We start from the raw sequence: 25,108 nt of genomic DNA, 5'->3' as shown, positions 1-25,108 counted from the left end.
ATGTGCCCTTAGTGGACAATTTTGTTCTGTATTGAATACCTCTCCATGATAAGTAAGCAAAGGACATCATTTTCCTTTCAGAGCCATTATAGGTACAACTTTTGTTTGAGAGGTAAAAGTACGCTAGATAAACACAGGGGCTAGAGTTGGGGTTAAGGTTAGGGTGTTGTCAAATTACGGGTATGTGTCGTGGCACAATCCAAACGAAAACTATTCCCATTAATTTATTTTTTACTTTTATGCTGACTTTAATTATGATTTATTTTAAACTATTTTGCAGATGTCTTTCTACGTCAAACTTGAGACTTTCGTCCTTTTCACCGCCATAGTTGTCACCTGTTTGAACGGTCTGAAAATAGACTTCTCTCGGCTTTCCCTCCCGTCAAGAGCATTCTTCACACCACAGAAGCGAAACGTGTGCGAAGGTGAGGAACTTTGTCTGTAGACACGACTTCTACCTCAGACGGTAAATGTGTGCGTGTGTGCGTGTATGTGCGTGTGTGTGAGTGTGTGTGTACGCACGCAAGCGTGTGTATATGATATGTAAACTTGTGGTTGCATGGGTAATGGCACAGTGTTGATAATATGGTTTTATATATAATTAGATATATGCGTGCACGCACTACAGGTATAAGTGTATGTGTGAAGATCTGTTTTGTATACACTCTTGTGTGTTTGTATGCATAAGTCAGTAAAGTGTGTGTGTGTGATAGGAAAGAGAACAAAAAAAGCTTTTTTTTTCATTTTTTGCACAGAGCAGACCGTTCGGTAAAATCGGAAATATACTTTTTAATCTGCTGTTATTAGTAATAGCAGCAATGTGATGGCCGCTTTCGTCATCATGATTATTATAATTTTATATTTTATATCATATATACTTAGAACTATACGTTGTAGAAAAATCATTTGTTCTATCTACCGTAAATTTCGGTCTATGAGCGCACCTTTATATATATATAAGCTGCGCCAACTAAACTTTCTAAAAATCTAAACTTTGTTCACAAATCAGCCAGACTGGTTTATAAGCCTCAAATATTTACAACTTGTAAGGGTGCATCGTAGGCATTTCGTCTCGTTTTCGACATGATGAGGCTGTGTGCTTCAGCAACTGGTCTGAATGCTTCAATTGTATGCAGCTTTGATTTTAAAAACAGAACAGTCAACACTTTAACATGGAGTTCATCCAAAAATTAATCGCAATCCGAAAGAAAATTCGGAAAAATTCGCAAACAAACCACATCGCTGTTTAAGCCGCAGGGTTTAAAGCCGGTGGGGAAAAATGTCGCGGCTTGTAATCCGAAATTTACGGGGGTAGGGGTGTGCTTTACAATTCAAGAAGCTAAACATTTGTGGGAGAACAAAAAGAATTATTTTTAATACTCCAGAAAAATAAGTCTTAAAGATTTTGTTTTAAGCTGAGACAAAATACTTTCAATGCTACTAATAGTATTTGTGAGTTCACGATGGCGACGTGTGTAACAATTGTTGGTGACGTGATATATGGCGACCGTAAATAGAGACTGAACCAAGACGCCTTTGACAAGAAAACAAAACATTTTAGGGCCAGTATATCAGCAAAGTGTGTGACATAATTGTATTTCTAAATGGAATGCAGTAAATTAGGATTTTTCACAGTTATTTGTCCTCGTGTCCGTTGATAATGTAAAATAGTGACGTAATGTAAAAATATAACTTTAGTTGTCGCAAGCTCGGCGCAGGCTTTTTATATGTTTCCTTTTTATGTCTGTGTTGATATCATTTATCTTATATCTCTGACAAACTCACAAAATTTGATGTTTACGCTGTGATTGCACGCAGTAAAAAATATCTCTATATATAGTTACATAGTTTCAATAATCCAAGCCTTTAGTATACTGATAACTGAAGACAGTAGGACATTCTGCTGTCCTGACAAGAAGTGGTACAGAATCAGTCTAAAAGATGCTGACATCATCTCTTAAATCTGAAATTCGATAATTTAGAACCTATGGATACAAAAGACAGTCTCAGTAGTCACAAAATAAAACGGAAATTGACTTAAGTTTAATATTTTTGAAACAAACACAAATAAATAAAAGAAACCAAAATGATCCTAGTTTTATTTGAGTTTTGTTTTATTTTCGATCTCTAATTATAGCGGTTTCAGAGATCAAAGCAGATATCACCAAGCTTTTGTGAGTGTGAAGTTTCTCGTTAAAAGACCTGGTGTTAAATGTGTGAAGAATGGCGTGTGTCAATATACACCGTGGCAGCACGAGGATTGATCCTACGCACGAGGGAAAAGCAGAGGAGGAACGCCTTTCTCCTTTCGAGCCGCAGGCATATCAAATTATACTGATCAATAATGAAACATCCTTCTCGCTGTCACACCTGGTAAATTATGCATGCCTACCTCAGAAACGCTAGGTGCCAAAGGACGCTAGTGCATTTGCTGTCTTGCAAACTCAACAGACATCACTGCGAAAGCCAGGACAGACCTTCTGTCTCTTAACAAAAGTCTGGCGCACGGAGAAGCCATTAGACAAAGTTGCGAACTGCTAATGGTCTGAGCACTAGTTTTTTTTTCTCCCGCAAATTTCTTCGAGAAGGATCCGTCGCTGAAAGCCGACTGAAGTAGTTCTGAAGTAGTTCAACCTATGGGTGGCTGGTGGTGACCTACAAGCTGAGAACATCAGGCATTCATTTTGCCAGTACAGTGTAAATGATATGTTACTAACTGAAAATACACGACTTTCATGACTTATTTAGATTTTTCTAGAATAACTGTTGCTTTACAGTAAAACTGGCTGATTAACCTGACTTTTTGTTATATTATTACATTTTTGTTCTTAATTAGTTGGTAACAATGAATTCCCTGTATTCGTCTGGTATTAATTTCTACTTTCTTAAAATGTCAATGCAGCGTCCAAAATTTGTGATATTTTCGACTTTCCATTTTTCTTTCTTATTTATCTCTAGCCGTTAGAAACTAAATTTTACCTTGGTTATGCTTTTTTTATAAAAAAAAATGCTGAAATCGCTGAAAAACTTACTAAATTCCTAGCTTCACATTCAGAAATATTTTCTTCGCTGTTTGACATGCCTGCTTCATCCACACCAAAGTCGTCTGATTATGTAGCCATTTTTGTTAAGACCAAAATGATCTATGGTGGACTTTACCTTCAATTCCTAACTCGTTTAATTTTTATTTTTTATCTTTTATATCATTAATAGGTATGAAAAGTACACAGTATTGTTCTGAAACCTAGAAATATTTTGTAATAAATAGCCCTTAGTAATTAAATAGTTAATTTGATTTTTATACTCATTAACTAGAACTTTTAGGTGGCTTTATTTCGTGTCTTTAAAACTTTGGAAGCAAATAAAACTTCTCATCCGTTGGTAATGCACGTGACGACAGATAGATCAGGTAGGGAGTGCCATCAGAAGCATTACTCAACGTCCTCTTACTCAATGCAATCGTCGAGTATCGTCAAGGAAAGGAAACACGTGACGGGATGGAAAGACTACGATTTATGATCGATTCTCTGAAGGGAATGCACAGCAATCTCCTACAAACTTATGGGGGTGTATCGAAATTTTTGTAAGTAGCTAACTTAGTTTTTTTTTATCTTTATCTCCCACAGAAGTGGCGCATACAGGTCGATTCCATTCATGCGATGTTCTTGCTGAGAAAAGAAAATGTTTGTCTGACATGCATGCATGAATAGTTATAACAAATATTGTTAAGTGAGGATTTTTATAATCATGAATGGGATTAGTAGAACTTAGAAATGTGCCTGTAGGCTTGATGAAAGAAAATTGTTGAGTTATTGCTTCTTACATTTAATCCGCATTTCCACAGATAAGAATATGCCTCTGGGGACACAAACAGATAGAGAGAGAGAGGGGGGGGGGAATAAAAAACCTGAGAGAACCTCTTGTTGTCTCCACTCGTGACTGCATTTTCATCTAGGCACAATAACTGTCACCTAAACAGAGCTTGTTAACAAAAAACAGCGACCACGCTACCGATACTTTCCTCACTTGTAAAACCTAATGTTTAGTTCGTTCGTGTCCCTGCACGGTACTTAGTTCAACACGAAAAGGTCAGGACTTTGATGCTGCCGAGAAAACACTGGCCGTCCCTGACATTTTAACGATTCCACGTCTTTGGCAGCTGCTCCGAGTCACGTGGTCGCCGCCAACAGCCGCAACCGAGTATGTGGTTAAGCCTCGTTCATATGATGGCAGTGCCGAGTGCCTTTCTTGTGTGACGTGTCACGGATGACATTTAAGGGAAGCTGATGGATGCGCGAGACTTGCCACATACCTAAGCAGCACAAAACCACCTACGTCGGCTTGTGACGGGGGAAACCCTGCGGTGCATCACCTGAACTGATTGACACATTTCTGGCTTGCATGACAGCTATGCCAGTGGAGATTTTTTTTTAATTTTGAAAAATTGTATACGATCATTAGACTGATTATACAATTACATCGATCCACACCCGTTTGATTAATAAAACGTCTGTCTGTTTCTTGCGGGTTTTCTTTTACAAAAAGAGAGAACGAAATGTAACAAAGAGGTGAACAGATATGAGTTAATCTAATGGTAAAGGCATGAGACTATCCTACAGGTATAAACACAAGGTTTTCTTAGTGCACTTGACATGACACTGCCAAACTGCAGTAAACATGACAGACATACTGTTCTAGCATGAGTGTCCTATTGATCGAGATATGAGGCTGTCGTAGTGCTCTAGACATGAAACTGTCATACAGCACTAGACATGAGACTGACATACAGCACTAGACATGAAGCTGCCCTAGTGCTCTAGCTGGCCTATTGCTTTGGACATGAACCTCACCTGCTGTTCATGAGATTATCCTGCTGCACTAAACACTAGACCTCTCCTGACAGGACCTTGTCCTTCTGGTCTGGACATGAGACCCGCCTACTGCTATTGGCATCAGAAAAACATTATGCGCCAGACACGAGACTGCTCTACTGTTGTAGACATGACACTGCCACACTGTGGTACCACTTGCCTGCTCTTATTTCAAGTTATGATCATTACACCTATAGCGAAGCTGTGGTGGTGAACGGTCAAGCTTGGCTTGTCATCAATACTAGATGTTCGGGTGTTCGATTCAGATACTATCTCGGCCATGTTGGTCTTTCTTTTTCTGTGGCACCAGTCTTCAGGGCATGGTTGCTTGGCAGTGGTACATCCATAGTTGCTTTAAAGACCTTTTGTGGTATATTGTAGAGTCCTTCCCGTTATGTTTGCTCGCAAAGTTGATCAGTCCTTTGACGTGAGGATAGGGTGGTCTTCGACTACCGCACTAACACCAGTTAACCATTCACATGCTCCATTCTCACTTTGTGAGCATTCAGCCTATTTCAGACATCAGGTAAGGGGTCAATTTCGACGCCGTTTTCATTTGTTTACCTTCAACCGCCGTGTCATCGGGGTTCGTTGTATCGTCATTGACCCGTTAGACTTGTGTTGGTCATTGATTCACTGATCAATACACAGAACAGTTCCCCATCGCTCGTTATTCTGTGAGGCTTGTGAACATATAAATCTGTCAAGAAAAGTTATTTTGGCTTACAAAAACAAAATTCTGCATGCTGAGCACCCCCTCCCAAAAGAGAAGAGTTGATCAAAAGACCACAACAAATCAAATCACAACAAACACCCTTATCTCTTATCCATCTCATTACAATAATTATTATCATTATCCTTTTATCCTTCTTTGTTTGTCCTTTGCCCACACCGCCCTCTATATCTTATTCCTGCAAATAAATTCTGATCAAAACAAGCTGGATCCCACTGTGCAATAACTATGGGACAATGACATTTTGTAAAGCCTTTGATCAATTCTACATAACATTCCAAGGAAGCCAGAAACCTATTTATTATCTCTCCCTGTCTTTCGCTTCTTATTATATATGCATTTTCCCTTGTATCTGTAGTGTTTATTGCTTTCTTTGCTTGTTTCTTTGTTTCTTTGTTTCTTTCTTTCTTTCTTTCTTTCTTTGATTTTATTAAACATTACTTCTCATCTTTTTCCCTCAGTGATACCTTGTTCTATCTTTATCACATTTTTTTTACATAATCTAGCACCAACTCAGACAAAACTTACTGTCGTCACCAACAAATCAGTTGTAAAACTTCCAGTTTTTAAAATTTTTTAAACGATGTCAATCTGCCAAAGGTAAGGGGAGAGGTGAGAGCATATTTCAACGAGTTACTTAACGATGTTTTTCATTGGTTCGTTGGTCAGTCAGTCAAATCTTTTCCCTTTGACCTAACCATTCATCACCATCACTACCACTACCGCTCCACTCGCCCCCCACGATTTTATTCAAAGTCATGCTGGTCAGTTTGTCTCGAATGCCAATTCTTTACAAAGTCTGGGAGAACCGTTCGGCGCCCAAACGAGAAGGACCGAGAACTCCCCATCGTGCTTTCGTCAGTTGCCAGCAGAGAATGTCCGTCTGGAACTGCAGCTGATGGCGGAATCGCTTGTGCAGAGCGAGTTTTGCTGCTGAAAGGTGTCTGCTGGAAGAGAATAGCGCGCCGAGCATTTTCTTTGGCGACTCAAATCTCGCTAAGTCTCGATCCCCGCTGGAGCTCGCCAGCGCGCACTGCAGGGTGGGATCGCAGCCCCGAAAGACGACACCAGTCCGTTAACAGCCGTTGTCTGGCATCGGTGCAGGAACCGTGGTAACGATTTCCTTGACGACTCCAAACACGGACGCTGCCATCAGTTAAGTCTGACACGAATCGTGACCTGTACCGCCGAACAGCAATGCACCTTTCGTGAACTTTTGCTTCTCTGGTCGTCCGTACAATGCCTTTCCTGATAGATCGAAAATGCTGGAATTTTTTTTTTAAGACTCGCAAAATATAATGGGAAAACGGTGAAGAAATGAGAAAGGCCAATAACTTTTAGATTAACAATAAATCTGAAAAGAATAAAAAAATAAAGGATAATGTGGTGAGTTTTCTTTCACCAAGGCTGAAGTCTCACAAAGACTTCTGAAAGTTCACGATTCCTTCGTCTTACAATAAAAGACTGCAGAGGCACACATCGGTCTCTCGAACACTTGTTCAATTATCAGTGAACAAAGGGGCGTTAGGATACATGAACAACTTTGAATACTGTAAGTTTGGAGAACTTTACCAGCAGTGCCTGTATTTTTGTCCCTTCGACCCAGACAGTCAGCAAAGTGCCGAGAGCTTCTTCGCAGGTCCATAAGGAAAGGCCACTCCAAATGTTCTATTGCGACAAGTGGGTTCCCTTGGGGAAAGCAGTCAATGTCTGACATTTGTGACAAGGCTAAAAGCCAGGGTCTTCTCACTGAATGTGAATACTGAATGGATGGCACTTTTCTCAATCCAACAGCTCGTTCGAGAAAAAAGAGGGCTGCTCATAACGATAAAATAGCAAAATGAAAAAATTTTCCATGAAATAGCGAGGTGTGTACTCAGAAAAAAGTATGAAATTAGTTTGAGCTTTCATAAATACGTTTTTAGCTATGGTTCTCTAAAATAAAAACTTTCTCCTTCTTTCTGTGTCACTGCCTTTTTGACATTCTGCCGGCTGTTACTCTGCTCTACATACAACTACATGTATTACAGCATTCTACAGCACTTTTGTTCAGTCACGTGACCTGTTTTCATGTGAGGGTCGTGTGCACTAAAGATATAATCATTTGCTTTTAAATGCCGAAGAAGACGAGTAAATATTTGTAGAAAGCTTTAGTGAGTGTTACTTTTACAGTGTAAAGATTTAGGTTTCTTTTCAATGCAGTATTGACAAAGCAAATATTATTTTTTATATCATTACCCTCTCCTTGTAGCTGCATCTAGAACGATGATTATAATGATGATGATGATGATGATGATGATGATGATGATGATGATAAGGAGGAGGAGGAAAAATTCTGAGATTGAACTTTAGGTTTAGTGTCTTCAGCATTTTCCATTTTTACTAGTTTTTATTCTCTCGACTATTTTCTCATTTTCCAGAAACGGTGTTTTTGCGTTTTGGTCGCTCAATTCTGGACACCCTTCAACGAATGCCAGTTAATCGCCTTGTCTCAGAGCGAACACCTAGATATAAAGCAGCACCTATTGAAAGCTTAAGTCCTGCTGTGCGGTGGGGACATTGCCAGGCTGTCGGAGCTTGCACTCCCGACCTGTCAGCCGAGTCTGATACTAAGACACGGATCGCTGGCTCAGAATCGACTCTGTTGTCAGCGTCTCTGGTCCCTAGAGGCAGAGGTCGTACAGTGATCGTTCTGAGGTTCCATTACCGAACTTTCTTCGCGTCTTCACTTCTTGTTTTAGACTCCCACTGGACTCCACTAAGGTTTTTCTCTCCTCACTTCTCTCTTTCTCTCTCTCCCTTGTCGGTGATCTCGTTCTAAACCGCGTTGTCAGCCAATCACGTTTCGGAATCAGGGCTTGAGTCAGACAGTGATTATTCTTTTTGCTTCCTAAGCATCTTAAAAGGCATCTTTCTAGCTTGACATGCGTTTTCAAGGATAGACATCTCCCAGGCAAAACGGGGTATTTTTGTTGTATCGATGAGAGCTGTCTGGGGGCACAAATATTGAGGTCTTCTGCTTCGGCGGCGGCAGTAGGCGGACTCCTGACAATAAGACTGAAGTGCGCAAGGGCCTTATCAAGACCCCATTCAATAGAATAATGTAGCAAGCATGAAAAGCAGGTTAACCTCTTACATAGGGATCGTGCTTACAACGGTGGAAACAATGGTGTATGATCAGAAAAGTAAAAAAATTAGTACGAAGTAAAACAAAATCACTACAAAATGACCTCGAGAGATAAAGAACACAGTGACATGTTAATGAAGTAAACGTTGAAGAACAATATCGATGTAATTTTGACATTCTCATAGGTAGACCGATGTCACAATCCCCCTTTCCCAATCAGGGAAATAACCTGAGGTTTGGAAATCCCCCACTAGGTAAACAAGTTTCGTGAACACGACCCCATAGAAGCAGGTGCACCACACGTGTCTAGACGCTAGGTTACTGTCAGTGACGTGCAGTCAGCTGAGCAGCTTATACGTTACGAACATTTTAAAAGACCGGTTTGTGTCACCCATGCAGCTAGTGCCTGGAAATAAGTTATGCACCTGGCCCCTGACCCCACTGACCTTTCCGTCTGGCTGCCCTAAAGTTGCATCTTGTCTAGAAGGCTGCAGCAATGTTTTCCTAATGATTGCATACGTTCAGTGCAGGATAGCAACAGCATACACAGAAAGGTCAGCTTCGTTTTCATCGACACGTGAGCAGTGTGAAACTCTAAATAAATGAGACAATCGGGTCCATAATATTATGTTAATTATGTGTTTTTGATTACGTCGCGAGTTTCACCGCATTCTGTTCATAATGATGTTTGTAGGTATGTATTTTTGTAGAGGAAAGGAGGATAGATGGTTATTCTCGCAGAATTGAGGAAACGGTATCTTGTCTTGATCTTTTATCCGATCATTAGGGAAACAGCCGCACCCTACTACACTTTTAAGGACATATTAACCAGAGGTATACTGCAGCGGTAGCAATTTTGAATGACTGCTATTTCAAGAGGTTGCCAAATATAATCATATATATCACAATACCCTGGTCAATTAGCTGAAGGTCCTGAGACATTTCGATTTACACTTTGTCATGTTGTGAAAGACACCGTCATCAGGTCGTGAACTTAGCACATTAAAAACATATTTTTGAAATAGTTCTTCCAACTTTGTAATTCTAGACCAAGTATTTCAAGAAGATAATTTGTTTTTTCATTGGTTTTGCATTTGCATTTAATCTTGAAAGAGGTTGAGTTTGAGATAAATTTCTTTTCTAAATTTAAATGCGATGCTGCGGGCTTCGACTGTAATGTTATCCATCAAGTCGGTTCATCCTTAGTTCACAATTCTTTTTTATTTTCCAAGCTGCACTTGGTATGCTTGACTGATTATCGTATTATTTTGGCTCCGAGGTGCAATGAATGCTCCAATAAAATCGCAACTTTTCAAGTGCAGACCCTCAACAGAAACCAGCTTTAAAGACGTTGGTTTCAAAATTATATAATTCAAATTGCTAAAATAACAAAAACATGAAACTGCACCTTTCTACCTTTTCCAACATTCATCAATTAATTATTTGAATTGATTGCTGTTTATTAATTGTATTTCTTTATTTCTTGTTTTTAAACATTTAATTATTTAATTGTTGACTTTTATTGACTATCACTTTCGTTTCTTTCTTGTGTTGTCGTTTATTTATTTTTCTGTCTTTTTAAAATTTTTAGTCATTTATTTGTTCATTCATTTATTCAATCACTCATCCTACCGTTTTGTGGTTCTTTAGTTATTCACAGAAGCCGAGTTCATTCCCCTATCTCTGCGTTGACTTAATTAAGGACCGTGCGTCATCATGCTGCTAACGTTTGTCTTTCTACTTGTTCATCATGGCTGGTGGACACTTGAGGTGTAGCCACGCTCCCAGCATTCCCAATTTCACTGGCTCTTCCACAGGTCGTGAATAATTTAGTGGTCTCCATCGCCTGCCATATTACGTCACCACAGTTATTGATTCCATACACATTACTGTGTACACACGTCTGCTTTGTATCTGCGAGGAGTGTTTAAGGGGTCCAGCATGCTACCCAGCATTTTACCAGAAAGAAACTGTCTTCGTGTTCTTGTGTCTGTGAGTGTTTAAAGCATCCGGAATATTGCCGGAAAGATATTGTTTTCTTTGCGTCCTTGTGTCTGCAAGTGTGTAAAGGATCCTGCATGTTAACGAACTTTATACCGAGAACAAACAAGTCTGCGAGTGTTTGAAGCACTGGCATGGTGATGTGAGACCGTCGCCGGGGTAGACAGAAAAAGAACAGGATGGCGAAGGTGAAGAAGCTGACCTACTGCACCATGCAGGATCCGCTCGACATTGCACATGACCATCACAGGTGGCGACCCCTGGCCGCTGCTGCTTCTCTAGTCAGGCTCACTCTAAGCTCATGACGACAAGGATGACGACGGACACTGGAAGGCCAGCTGGCGCAGCCGTGGCGATCTCAAGACCTGCTTGTTTTACTGATACGGTTGTCGTGGTTAGTCTCAACTTGGTCACAATGATGATGACGATGACGACGATGATGATGCATATTATAAAAGAAACCCGTTTCATTAAGATTTATGTCTTATTTTCTCTTGCAGAGTAAGATTATATTTCTTCGAAAAATTTCAGTCACTATCCCAAGACCCCTAATATTCCCATATGAGAAATAGATGAATGATTAAGTGTATTGCAGCGTAATAAATCACCTGATTAAAAAATATATAAAATATTGTTTTAATGTTTAGTTTTTCTCTTTTATGTATTTCTGTAAAGAAAATGATCAATCTACATTCATCTCATATCAGTTTAATTCAATTTTCGCGTACCTCATTAGCGTTATCGTCTAGATGCCCGCTTTGACGCCAAACAAAACAAAAATGGATATTTTATAACTAGAAATGGCCGCCTCCTCATAGGACACGGCTGTTTTTCTTTACCTTAAGAGGCGGAATAACAGATGAATGTAATAAAAGAATACCACGCTGTAAATCAAGAACGTGAGGGGGAAAGAAGACAAGAGTTCGCCTAAAAGATAAAAAAAAAAGTTGAAGCCGTTTTGAAGATTGCCAGGCAAGTGTAATGATGGGAACACTCGCGATCGCTTCCGGTGTCAGGGGCAGAGAAGCAGGATTTTTCAGCCCCAACCCCTTTCCATCCTTTTAATTTTTTTTTTTTTTTTACACAGAACAAAGTTTTGTTCATGTTATGGCAGCCTCGACCAAAAAAATGTCCTCGTCGATGGCGATGCCAAAAGGATTTTGGGAAACATTAGCCAGCGATACGCGTAAGAGGGAAAGTAATTCATGTCTGTCTGTTTTTCGTCTTATAAGTCACATGATCTACTAGCAATAGACACTGGATGACAATAGCGTCTCTTCTCTATATCACTGCTTAGCTGCTTTTGCTGCCAGCAGGGTCCTGGTCTTTGTTGCTCTAACACGTCGGTGTTGGCTCACCGTGTGCACCTCCGCTCGCATTCTTTGTTCAACAGCAGGCTATCGTGACAGCAGATGGCAGTCTAATGCTTAATCAATTTCCGAACAGATGTGAACAGTTCATAGATAACTTCACCTCTCCTTCTTCCACGGTTGCGACCGGACATGTGAACACTGTTCACAGCAGAATTAAGTGATCACGGGCATAGGAATCATGGGACTGCATCCGCAAACACAACTTTATGACTTTGATAGTCTCGTACTGTAAAAAAGAAGCCCTAAGAAACGACTTTCAGACTTTACTGGGGAATAATATACTTTACAAAAATGACATTAAAATATTACTGAAATATTTTCAGTTAATTGATGGGTTTTTTAAACAGCTTAACAAGTAACCGATTTTCACGAACGATAAATTTGTACGGTATACATCGATTTATTAATAAGTGTTTCAGTTCAGAACAGAATTAAAAATTTCCTTAAAAAACTTCAGGACTGTTTTTTTAATTTAAATAGCAACATTTTTATTTTAAAAACCCCACAACTTTCGATAACAGGTCTCTGCTGTTATTTATTTCTTCATTTACGATGGAAATGGCCACTCCTCACTCCAAACACGGACACGCCCTGTTGAGAGATTATTGAATGCACCCTTTTCTGAAGACTCCTGTTCTTGAAAGCACGATCGTTTACTTTCTGCGGTATCTTATCTGAAGCAGAGTTCCTGTCAGTCTCAGACTGCCATAATAATGACAGTGGCCTTGCAGTAGGTACCGACAAACACCCTAAGTAATTTAAAATAACTTTGCTTGCTTAGAGCATCGACCTCTTTCGAGAATACCTGACTACATACTCAAAAGATGGATTCCCATGGCTTCAAGTGATGCTGAAATAGTCTACACCGAGACTACAAGACTGTTATGTCATGAACACGATGAGAGCGAAAGTATTAATGACTGAGAGTTGCGTCTAGCTTTTAAGGTTGGAAGAGCTTTGCCAACAATGACACTGCTATCGCTGTCGAATGGAGTACAGCTGCTTCATTCCCAAACTCAGCTATCTCCGATGGTTGGCTTCTCAATCTACTGTGTCGACCTTTTGTTTAGCGAGGTAACGCACCATTTTTGCAATGATCTCTTCCAAAGGCGCGATCCTTCGATCGCTTTCCCCCGGCTCCAATCCTCTTGGAAGATCTGAGAAAGAGTTCTGGGTAACCAAAGCCACGGAAACGAAATAAAATCGCAAACTATTTGCGAGAATGCGCCTCGTGCCGCATCAGTGCTGATGGCCAGGGCTTTCCACCGTCACGTGGCCCTGGTAATGGATCACATAATGAAGTCTGCGTCTCTTATTGCCTCTACACAGGAATGTTTCCTGCCTGCTATTTGCTTCTCAGGCCCGCCGCTCGTGTGAACCTCTGGCTCCCGTAAAACGATTTCAAAAGCATTCACGACTTGTCGCAAACACTGCAAGACACTTGGCATTCTGATGGACTATAGAAATCACTCACATTCCACCTTAACATGGAGACCTTTATGTGACTTTAGCTCATCGATCTGTCATCTGCCAACTGGTAACCCCCTGTTTTTTATTGGAACCTAATAAACTTACACGAACTTGACTACACTGAAATAGAAAGTGTAAAAGGGCGGTCTGCAGAATATGAACCTAACCCTTTTCGTGTTTTCTGGTTTGCGAGGAGTCCGTTAAATATTAAAACTTTTATTACGCGAGTATAAAAACGTTTCTAGAATTTCAACATCGATTATGTAGCCAAACCCATTCGTGATGAAAGGACATGCAATAAAGTCTAATCCAGCGGCCTACAATTTCTTTTACAAGCTAGTCCTTGGCTGTTACCCCTCATTTTTCTGTCAAGTCGAGGTAGGACATAAGTATGTCCATTACAGAAGATTGTTAGCCAGACAATTTTCGGAAGACCGTAAAGAGCATGGGAGTCAAGATCGATATCGTCACAAGTTGAGACCAAGCCGATCAGAAAAAAGTTCTTAGAGTTCTGCTCCTTCTAAGTCTGCTGCTATTGGTGATGACTACTGGTATCGAAGCTACACCTACCACAGTTGCCACATCATCTTCTAGAACCAGTCTTCTCTTTCAGCACCTTTGTGATCTTCATCTTCTTATCATGTTCTTTTTGTTTACATTTTCTTATCTCCAGTTTCTCTTTAGTTTTCTTCCTTATCACTAGTTCTTTGTCTTCTGTGATTACTGATGTTTATTTTCCAGTGCAATCTATCTAATCCACCTTCGTCTGTCTTTGTATTATGTCACTGCTGACGTTAATTTTCCAATTCAATCTATCTAATCTACCTTTATCTAATAAGAAACATTTATTTCCATCTGTCCGTAAACTTGAGCAAAGCCGGTATAAACAGTGGAGATCGGCCCCTTCTCTCCGAATAAACCCCAGCAACAGAAGCTGCAACTTTTCACGAGAACTGGGTTCACGCAAAGCGATTTCCAGACAGAACTCAAGTTTACTTTGACAACACTCTTTCAGCGAACACTTGCACGAGATTCAGAGCTCTCCAGCAAGGAACGAACACTAAAAAGCTTTGTGCATTGCTTTTCAGCCTGGCCCTTGGTCGTTTCCGTCCGCAGGAATTTGTAATAGATTGCAGAGACAAGTCGGCGCTTGTCATTGTGGCGAGCTCGCACTGGACCCAGGGTAAAAGTCGTCACAAACAGAAAAGGTGGAACCCGCTCCCCCCGTCCATGGACCTCGTGTGTTTACAGAAAGCCTCTTCCATGACTTTATCGACTGAGTGTTCAGACTAAAATTCTGCCAGCAAGAACCGAACATGGAAACGCTTTTTTCCTTGATTCCTAGTGCTGGGAAAGAAAAATATCATTCGAAACCTGAGCGTGGAGTAAAGTTTAAAAGTAGGATGTTCTTCCTCGTGACTGTTGAGAATACGTTACCCTGAACATCCTATAGTCCCTTGGAGTTGTCATATATTCCTTATCAGACGCCGTGGGGATTTTCATTGTTTTGACCTCAGCATTCAAAAACAACAAATGATAACACTTTTCAATAAATATTTCTGAAACTATTTCAGATGTGTTTCTCATGTGTGTGTGTGTGTTCGCGCGCGCATGTTTTTGCATAGTCATAGTAGACGTTTGAGTGCGCGCATACCTTTGCGTGTACTCGTGAACTTATCGTGTCTATGTTTCAACATTGCAATAAAAAAATAAGTAACAGTATATCTCTCTTTTTTCTGTAAGAGTCATAACCAGAGGTTTTAAAGAATAAAGAACACAGCGGCATGCACTCAAAAGAGCGAGTGAGTATACGAAGTAGTGTTAAACAAGTTTTGCTCGTATTGACCTGCAATGTCATGGTGTCTCTAACGCACTTGATGACAGAAGAACTTCACACCTATGTTGCAGGAAACCCTTGTGAAGCCTCCAGACCCTTTTTGTGCCGGGAATCTCCTACGTGCATCCGCTTGAAAGACATCTGTGACGGAAAAGATGACTGCGAAGATGGGTTTGACGAAAGTCGTGAAGTGTGCTTTGGCGGTGAGAACAAAAAACGATTATGTCGAGACTTTTTTTCAATCTTTGCTCTTGTTCTTATCATCTATTTCTACTCATGATTATCCTTCGTCTTAGCTGTTGCTCAGCTTTGGGATATGCTTACCCACCCTATCTCTTTCTCTCTTCCTCCCTCCCTTTCTTTCTCTTTCTGTTCCTATTCATTTCTTTTTGCAGCTTCTTCGTCCTCGTTTTTAACTCCCACTTAATTGTATGCTCCATTACAAAAAGTGGTCCAAACAATAAATTGGCTTAGGCACCTTCTGAAATATTTTGTTTTCATCCAGTTTCTAAAAAACCGTCATGGATGCCAATGGAAACAGAATTTTTAACTCCTAATTGAATTTGACAAATTTCTTCTCTCAAACAATGTCTTTGGTAAATAGATTATTTTCATCGTCTAATGCCTTGTGTCCTAAAAACTCTTTCCTCTTAAGTGAATTTACTGCTGGAGAAAGCAGCAAAGGGGTTCGTATTTATTATGTTATGCTCAGCGTGTGGGCAAAATGTAGTAAACGAAGTCTTTTGCGATTTCCAGGCTAGAAAGTTCGCCTTTGGTTGCTCTTGTGCACTGTATTGTCTAATCATTTCCTCTTCTCTGGGGTTCTATGATGATTATTGCTCAGAAGTCACCCAAGATTTTGCCTTAGTTATGATTGTTCTCTGCTCTCGATCAGTAACAGTTTGGATCATACACAGTTTAGAATGCTTTGCTCAAAACGTTTGAAAACGTAGTTTGTAAACTGTTTAAAAACTGTTCTATGATTTGTGGATGAGCATCAAAGACTCAATGTAATCTTAGTCAGCGCAGTAAGCAAAATATGTGTAGCAGTATTTTCAAGCGCATTCCCACCAAAACAATCAGAGAACCAAATTCTAAAATTTCAAAGCTTCGTCTTCGACTCTAGTCTCCTGGCACGTGACGATTTCCCTGAAAGTCTCCTGCACTATTCAGTGTAAGAAAAGTCTGGCAGCACGGTATTGTCACTTCCGTGAGCACTTTTCCCTCCACCCTTCGAACGTGTTTCACGCTCTGTTTCTTCGAACATTATTCTACTTTGGTTGACTGCACTTCAGCAGCTACGCTTAGAGGAGCTGTTTCCTTTCATTAGATTATCAGCAAAACGGTCATGTCCCAGTTCTAGAAGTTTGAGAGGTCGTGCGTTAATGCAGCTGTACAGGAAAAGTTCATACAAATATTCTAATTCTTTTCTCTAGGTTTTCTTCCTGACTTCTTCGCACTCTGTTCAATTTTATCTCGCATATTATCTTGATTGATTTTTCGTTCTTTTTATTTTAAGTAAAAATATTGAATATGTTTATAAACTTTAAGCATTCAAACTTTCCATAGTCTTATAGAATAATCAAAAAGGCGTTATTAACGAAAACATTTATTACAACAAATAGGGAAAAGTGTTTAAAATTTAAGTGTTCTCTCTGTGCTTAGACTTATTTTCTCTTACCTTCATTTTCATATAAAGACTGCATGCTGGACAAAAACTTACCGTATGCTTTCAGATTAAAGCGTAAAAACAATATTCGCAGGATGAAAAGATTGCTTTGTTTAAAAAAATATTTTGTTCTCATTTAGTTATTTTTCAGCACACCTAAATAGATTTTACTTAAGTAGGAGCATTAGGCTAGGATAATCCTATATTTTCCATTTAAAACCTAAAAAAATTATTGTTTTTCCGCAAGGCCTTAGCGAACGTGATCATTTAATCGCACAACTGGTGGATGTCGTAATTAATTCAGATTACTAAAGTGGGAGAACTTTTTCGAGATATTTAGCCTCCCAAGAATGAAAAGGCACTCACGTAACCTTTACCTCATTTTAACACACACACACACAAACACACATACAGACACACCGCAAGCAATCATTCAGTTGGAAACACATCTCAATCGCTGTTCTCTTTTATTCAGCCTCTCGCCCGCCAATGGAATCAATTTACCAGTTCTTATCGGACGAAAGAAAATGGATGATCCCCAAGCTGTTCAACGGTGCTGACACTGAAATGGTGGCCCACGAGCTTACACGTAAGTTGGCAATTATGTGAGATGAGAGACGTCTTTTTATTTCCCCTCAGGTAATTTTTTTCAAACCAACCACCAGAGTAAAAACATCTACGTTAGGTTTTCTTCGCATTTCGTTGTTCAGTATTCCATTATGTATGGTACCCCTTTTGTTTTTTGTTTTTTTGTTTTTTTTGTTTTTTTTTTTTTTTTTTTTTTTTTTGTTTTGTTTTTGTTTTTGTTTTTGTTTTTTTCCTTAAATTTAATCTCTAAAAATTCTCCAATCCAATAAATTCTCTTCCCCTCCCCTTGTCCTCTTTAACATCTTGAATAGCTTTCGTTCTTCAGAACACACATTCAAAACAAATCTACATAGAATACCTATTTCCTGAGCTTTGTTTGAATTTCAAAACCTAAAAAGGTATTTAAATCGTCAAATACAAAACTTCAGACAAAGCAGGTGTTGAACCCTCTAAAAGGGTGGTTGTCTCCTCTTGCTGGCAGCGCGTTCTCTAGGAAGAAGACGCGAGATGACTAGAGGCAGCGATGGAGCAGAAATTGAGGATCAGAATGGGGAAGAGAGTGGAGGGAGATAGTGGTAGGGTGAGGGGCAAGAGATTAAAATATTGCCCACCCTGCGCGTCCATATCGAAATCCTGGAGGCAAATTGTTGTGATGGGAGTTGGCCGGAGGACACAGCTGTCATTAAGGCGAGTGCCGGGGCAAACAGCATGTCCAGTCCCTGGGAGCGGGAGGAAAGGGAGGGGTTCATCGCCCAGGAAACGCCCGTGCACTCTCGTCTCTCTGGATTTGGCGCTTCAAAGAGCGCGCTGCCCCCGACCCTTGTCCCCTCCCCTCGTCTACCGTCGTTTTGGGGGCTCGAAACTACTTGTCGGCCATAACGAGCACAACGCCAAGCGAAGTCTCCCGCTCGATCACGAGGGGAGATTAAAGGTGATTATTCTGAGGCGCAGGCTTTAAAAAAATAAATAAAACGAGAAAATGTTCATAAGACATCATGGTTAAAGCTGTTGTTTGGGGCTATCATTTGGCTTCCTTTTTCTGGTCTCGAGTTTTAGTTGCATAGCTTTTCTCGTCTTCAATATCTTTAGCCATGTCCCTTTGAATTACATGTATTTCTTATTTTAGCGAGATTTAAAACCCATTTCTCTTAGCTTGGTATAGTGTATTGAATTCTCACTTTCCTCCCCATCCTCACCCACCAACACACACACACACACGTGCTTGCATAAAGGCACACACTCTTCCGCTATCAACTTATTTTTTTCTAAATAACTTTTTTTTTACTTACTTGATATTTTAAAGTCTTCCTTCGTTATTACCCTGATATTCGTTTTCATTCCTTTTCTTTTTCATGATCACATATTTTAGTTAATAACTACATAATATATCTTTATTGTATAAGAAAGGCAAAAACCTATATCACTTCCACACAGGTTTTTGATGACATAATTTCCATGTTAGTATGTTAATTGGTTTGGGCAATTTAGAGAACATATTTCCACACGATTAGCGTCGCATTGTAAACTAACGATTTTATTGTTTTTAAAATATAATACATACTTCTATAAAGTCTATTTTGCAAAGGCATGTCGATGATTCACTCCGTACTTAAACCTTTCAAACAAAACAAAGTGACAATGCTGTAAAGGGCAAGTAAAAAGAGTATACCTATAAAAAAAAAAAGAACTGTTCCACTGGCCTGATAAAGGATTCCAACAGTTTTGTGAGATGTACTATAAGTGTTCCCTAAGGTGCATTGTTAATCGTCGAGAACAACGATTGTATAAGTAGGCAGCTGCTTTGTTTTATTTCAAGTGAATTCAATTTCGTTGTAATCGTTGGAATCTACGAAGACAGTGTACTAGTCCTAGAATAAACAGGCTCAATCAGACTGTGCTAACGTACAACCCAGCAAGCATAAATGTTTGACTACTAAATTTTCTCGCAAAACCGTCCAAATATTATTATGATGTTTTTAGAAGCTCTATGTATATCATGTTCGTTTCTTTCAGTCGCCACCAGCATTGATGAGCTGCAAAGGACACTGGGACTGACGCCGGAGAACGTGGCAAACCTTCGCAAAGCTTTCCAGAGTACAATTGAAGGCGACGAGCGACCCCTGCTGGCCATGGGGATGCCCGAAAGGTCATGGCCAGAAGTCAAGTTCTTGTTCGAAAGTCTGCTCAAGAGCGGCTTCCGCGAAGACTAGATTCTACGACCTTCCCTCCCCCAGCCCTCCCGCAGCACCTGATTGGCTAACGCGAAAGCGCAGCTCACGCAAAAGAGGCAAATGACTCTACAAAACATCGGGGAATACATGCAGACAGACATTTTAAGAGCGAAAATCCGTTTCAAGAAGAAGTAGGAAAGTATGTTATTTCCAGCATCACCCTTTCAGCATATTTTTTTCCAGCCTCCTGGCCGTTACTCGTGAGGGAGCTAGCATGACATCGTGTAACGGTCAAAGTTTTATTCAGCTACTCCCGCCCCCCACCTTGCAAGATGTGACAAATGGCAGGAGCTGTTTTATCAAAAGTTTACCAATATATTAGGAAAATATTTTTAAGTCCCCTTTTTCCCCATCCAAAAAAGGTACCTAGAAATTGCAAATAAACAACCATAGGTCCCAGAATCAATGCCCGTCGGAAATAAAAATTATGCAAAACCTGTGGCGAGAAAGAGAGAGCAAGAAGGAAGGAAAAAAAGCAATAATGTATTTAATTCCGATAAGTCTGCAAACGATACAGATTTTACGAACCAGGAATCGCAAGCTTGTGGCATGTGTTCCCTCATGTCCTGCCTGTCCAGGCTGCCGCAGCAAACTTCGCTTGGCCATGGCGTTGTGTTGTGGTGAATGTGCTAGTCTCTGCGTGACGTAGCATTGCTGGCCGTTGTTCATATGTCAACCACTGCTTCTATAAAGAGCGTGCGACAAAAAAACAAAACAAAACAAAATAAAATAAAATAAAAAAGCAGATCTACTGGGTTCGTCAAACTTTCGCCAATTCTCTCATCTTCATGGGTCAAATGTCTAAAAGTGAACAGATGTGTAGCAGATTTCTTTACCCATTCTTTTTTTTTTTTTTTTACCACAAGAGCCACCTTAAGCAGCTTTTAAAAATAGCGTAAAATAGTATTTTCATTTATTTTTTCTGCTATTTTCACAACTATCAAAGTTTAAAACGTTTTTAACAGAAGCTAATTATAAATACTTGCAGATATTAAACTAACTTTGGTGATCGACAAAAAAAAAAAAAAACCTTCAGAACAAAACTAATTAATATGATATTGCTTTTTTCTTGAGTTTCTTATTTCCGTATGAACTTCGTATATTTGGCTTTAAATCAAGTCTGTTTTTGTTTTGACTTTTTTTTTTTTAAATTTCTGTTTTGTAAAGCAGTTTATCCGGAAATCCGAAAGCAAGAAATAACTTATCAGAATATTATTAAATAGTGATATACCTCTGCAACATGTTATAACTTATTGTAGCGATACCAGAGGTGACAGGAATCCAGAAGTCTTGAAGAAAACATCATAGACTAATGAATAATAAGATATCTTAAAAAAACAAAACATTCCGAATAACTTACATAGTCATCACTTTAAATTTTGTAAACTGTTTGCTCTTCTGTTGAGTTCAATCAAGGTGCATTTGTGTGACTATAGCTATATGCTGCGTTATGTACTGTGCTAGTGCAGTGGTCCTACTGTTTCATCTCTTCCTACAAGCTAATCATGCCATTTCTAGTGCATTTCTAATGCACTTGAGGTTTCCGCTGAATATTTTATATCAGAATATAAGATTTGTCCAATACCGTGATTTTATTAGGTTTTCCACAAGCGAAATTATTTCTCCTTTGAGAACTTATCCCAAACTGCTTCTCCTGTCCAGTCAGCTGGTGCTAGTTTGCTTTTTTTGTTAATTACTTTCCCGGATGTTCGATTCCCAAGTGCGTTGTTTCGACAATTGTTTGGAGTGGTGGGGGCAGAACATGCATGGGGTCGACAGAGTGGTGCTTTGTATTTTGAGTAAATATTGATTCGCTTCAATCCTAAAGTTGCATCATGGTATATTTCTTATTATCAAAAGTGTAAGAACTACTGCGTATTGCTCGCCTAAACATTCCAGAAATAATTACAAGATCCCTAGTCACATTCCAGTCATTCTATGTGCTTTGCTAAAGTCCAGTTTTTATCTTAATAATAAAAACTCATTTTCTGCTCGACATGCATCTATTTCTCATTTACCTTCATTTGACTAGCAGTACAGTTACACATATTGAACTATGTTATTTGACTGATACCTCTGTATACATTTGAGCAGTGTATTTTAACAATCTCATTAAAGTACTTTTTATTCTAACTTTACTTGAGGCTAAATTTCAGCTTTTCTGGTCCATATATGTACTTCTTTCTATAACTTTATTACTTTATTATTTTTTTTAAAAGCAGCTACAGAAATAAACAAATTTTTCAAAAATCTCTGCAGACTATACTGAAAATGACTCATTGCATTTCAGAATTATTTTCAAAGCATATATATATATTCTATAAATGTTTATAATTTGATCAACGGTGATCCCAGTGCAGTGAGATCGCCTTCACCTTTGTCCTTCCAAAGCTTCTATGTAGTTGGGAAAGTCCGCCCTTGGGTCACATCATTAACAAAACACAATAAACTTTAATCACGAACAAGATTTATTATCATAGTGTTTATGGAAACAATTGTTTTAGAGTTATTACAACAGCTATAGATATACGTTCTCTTATTAAAGTGTTCAAACTTGTTACTCAAATGTTTAAAAAAAAACATATTGATGTACATACTTTTCATTACAGAATCTACACTTGGATTCTGTATGGAAATGTGGATTGTGTAAGACAACCGTCAAAAATAAAAGGAACCCACTGATATTGTACAGTACATTTTCCCTACCAATCCAGGACTTTGACAAAAAGTGATGGTTCTTGTGGGGTTTTTCAAGAAATAGAAATGAGGGATGACAAATTATATTGACATGCAAAGTAAAATATATCAATTTCCTATTGTTGAAAAAGCTGGTAGCTGTATCAAGGCACAAGAGTAAACTCACCCAGTTTCTATAGATGTAACCTGCTGATGCTACAGCCAAGTGGGGAGTCAGACTTTCCAAAAAAAGTTGACCTTCATTATTTTACATAGGTCTCGAAAAAATGTTCTGATGGCTTGGCGCGTGACGCTTCATGTATGTGTATTGTAGACTACATGTAACATACTGCCATTTGTTGCATCTTCATACCCTGTTGATCATTATACTATAAACTGAGTTTCAAACGAAAAAAATAAATCATGACTAGTTTCTTAGCCTGTGTCTTGTTGTCACTCTGAGTTGACATGTCTCTACATCCTGTGATGGTTTATCTGGCAATTGGCGATGAAGAACTTAAAGATATGCTTGAATTGGCCACGTGTTTCTGTGTTATGTTGCAAACGATTTCCATTGGTGGTTGTACATGTTATTTTATTTTGGTGTGTCTGTCATCAAAGATTTTTATTTAAACTTACTTCCGTGTGGTTAGTTCCCCCACCCCCATTCTACCGGAAGATGTGATCTTCTGGATGACAGCTTCTGTAAGGCATCAGCAAAAATGCTTAGCTCCCTGTAATCCTGCAGAGACTTACTTCTTGCATTAATTAGCAGCCTTCTCCCTTCCCTAAGCTTGTTTTCTGTGTAAGCACATTGAGTTGATACACACCCTGAAGCTAGTGGCTCTACATCGACAGAGAAAAGGCTGACAACTCTTTCTTCCTCTCCCTCTCCCTCACCCTCTCCCTCTCCCTTTCTCTCTAATCCTCTCGCCTCATTATTCCTACTCTCACTGTTCCTCCCTCTCGCTCTTTCTTTGCCTCCCTATCTTTCTCTCTCAAACACCTTCCTTTTTTATATCTGGGTATTGCATTGCGAGTGCGCCCGATTGTGCGAGTGACAGAGAGAGAGAGAGAGACGACATTAATAAGACAAATTTTAAAATTTGCTTCACAAACTGGATTACTTCAAGAAAATGAAGAAGAATGTCGTTAACAATTTCTAACAGTTGCCTGCACTGTTGGCCTAGACATGCAGGGAAGCTTGAAGAGGAAAATAAGCTTCAAAGACACGCGGCGTCTATTCACAGGAACAATAGAATATGATGGTCTTTTAGTCTGAAAAAAGGACTACAATGTTTGTTGGTAATTACACGTCGAGAAAACATTGCGAGAAGATCATTAAGCGGCTGCCCCACTTATATTAAGTTGTTCTTTGAAGACAATAAATTATGAATAAAAGCCTACCATTTAATATTAGAATACTAATACTAAGGAGACTGTATTCTGAAATGCATGATCTAAATCAGAGGTAAACCTAAGTGCACTATCCAGCTAGCTGAATACGCTGCCTAGTTCCTAACCAAAGATTGTATCGATGGTCAGATGGACCGAGAGACTAGCCTTGCAGTCCGGTTTCATTGTGTCCAACACCCCTGATCTATGGATCCGTTAGAGAAATATACTACAGAGAAGCTTGACTCAACGCCAGAAAGACTTGCTGGAAGTATTTGGGACCAGCAAGCACTATCAGGGTTTAGTTTCCATTTTCCTCCACATTTCATTCTCTCACCAAACCATATCAAAACCTGTTTTCTAGAGAGAAAGAAATGTGGTTTCTGCTTCACCGACGTTATTTAATATTTTACAAAACTGCAGTACCATTAGATAAAAACGGCAGTGCTTTTTTTATTTATTTTACTTTATCTAAGGTTATTGTTCGAAAGACCTGAATATTATTACAATATTACCATAGCGAAATAAATGTTTGATGAACAGTCAGTAGCAATTCTTTAAGCGCATGAAAGTGCTGCGGACTGACCTAGCGCCTGATTAAAGTGGCGCCACGGTGTAGGAGCACGAGCGTCCTAGCGGGGACTGCAGGCCTACCCGCCACACAGCGCGTGCTATGAAAGCCTGGCGCCAAGCTGGCTGAACGCTGACTGTGCAGGACACTTGCTGCTGCTCCGTCATCTTGCGTCCTGCTGCAGTGCAGGGGTTTGCTGCAAGCCGCCGCAAAGCACTTGGCGTTTGGAGCAAAGACTATCTGGGATCAGGCAGACAAAAGCCTTTAAGTCTTCTCGAAGGAATCGGTCAAGCTCCGTGCGACCGTTAATCACAGGAAAGAATTGTAAAAGTGGTTCTACAGTTTGGGCGGAGAGAGAAAAAAAGGAGAGGATGTGAAATCAGACGTGCGATGATAAGAGAGTGGTCACAGATTTATTACCATTTGCCACACTTTCCTTGTAATCTATCTGAAATAGATATGATATCACGGCACAAGTATGAGGGGAACTGACAGCACAACAGCAACAAAAAGAATGACGATATATATTTTATTTTTTACTACCTGATAATCAGATTGGAATTCGT

At 39.5% G+C, this 25,108-nt stretch overlaps 1 protein-coding gene across 1 annotated transcript in view; it reads left to right on the top strand.

The window, feature by feature from the left end:
- The window catches only part of LOC112570489 (neuropeptide prohormone-4-like), a 50,988-nt gene extending 27,871 nt beyond the window's left edge, over positions 1–23,117 (top strand). The window contains exons 2-5 of the mRNA XM_025248922.1: positions 281–425; positions 15,484–15,615; positions 17,557–17,670; positions 19,683–23,117. Of these exons, the coding sequence (XP_025104707.1) occupies positions 281–425; positions 15,484–15,615; positions 17,557–17,670; positions 19,683–19,879 (588 nt within the window). The 3' untranslated portion in view covers positions 19,880–23,117. The remainder of the gene's footprint in view (positions 1–280; positions 426–15,483; positions 15,616–17,556; positions 17,671–19,682) is intronic.
- Positions 23,118–25,108: the final 1,991 nt, after the last annotated feature.

Source organism: Pomacea canaliculata, linkage group LG8, assembly GCF_003073045.1.
Source record: "Pomacea canaliculata isolate SZHN2017 linkage group LG8, ASM307304v1, whole genome shotgun sequence".
NCBI classification, from domain to species: domain Eukaryota; kingdom Metazoa; phylum Mollusca; class Gastropoda; order Architaenioglossa; family Ampullariidae; genus Pomacea; species Pomacea canaliculata.
The sequence above is the reverse complement of the archived record's forward strand: the minus strand, read 5'-3'. Positions and strand labels throughout refer to the sequence as shown.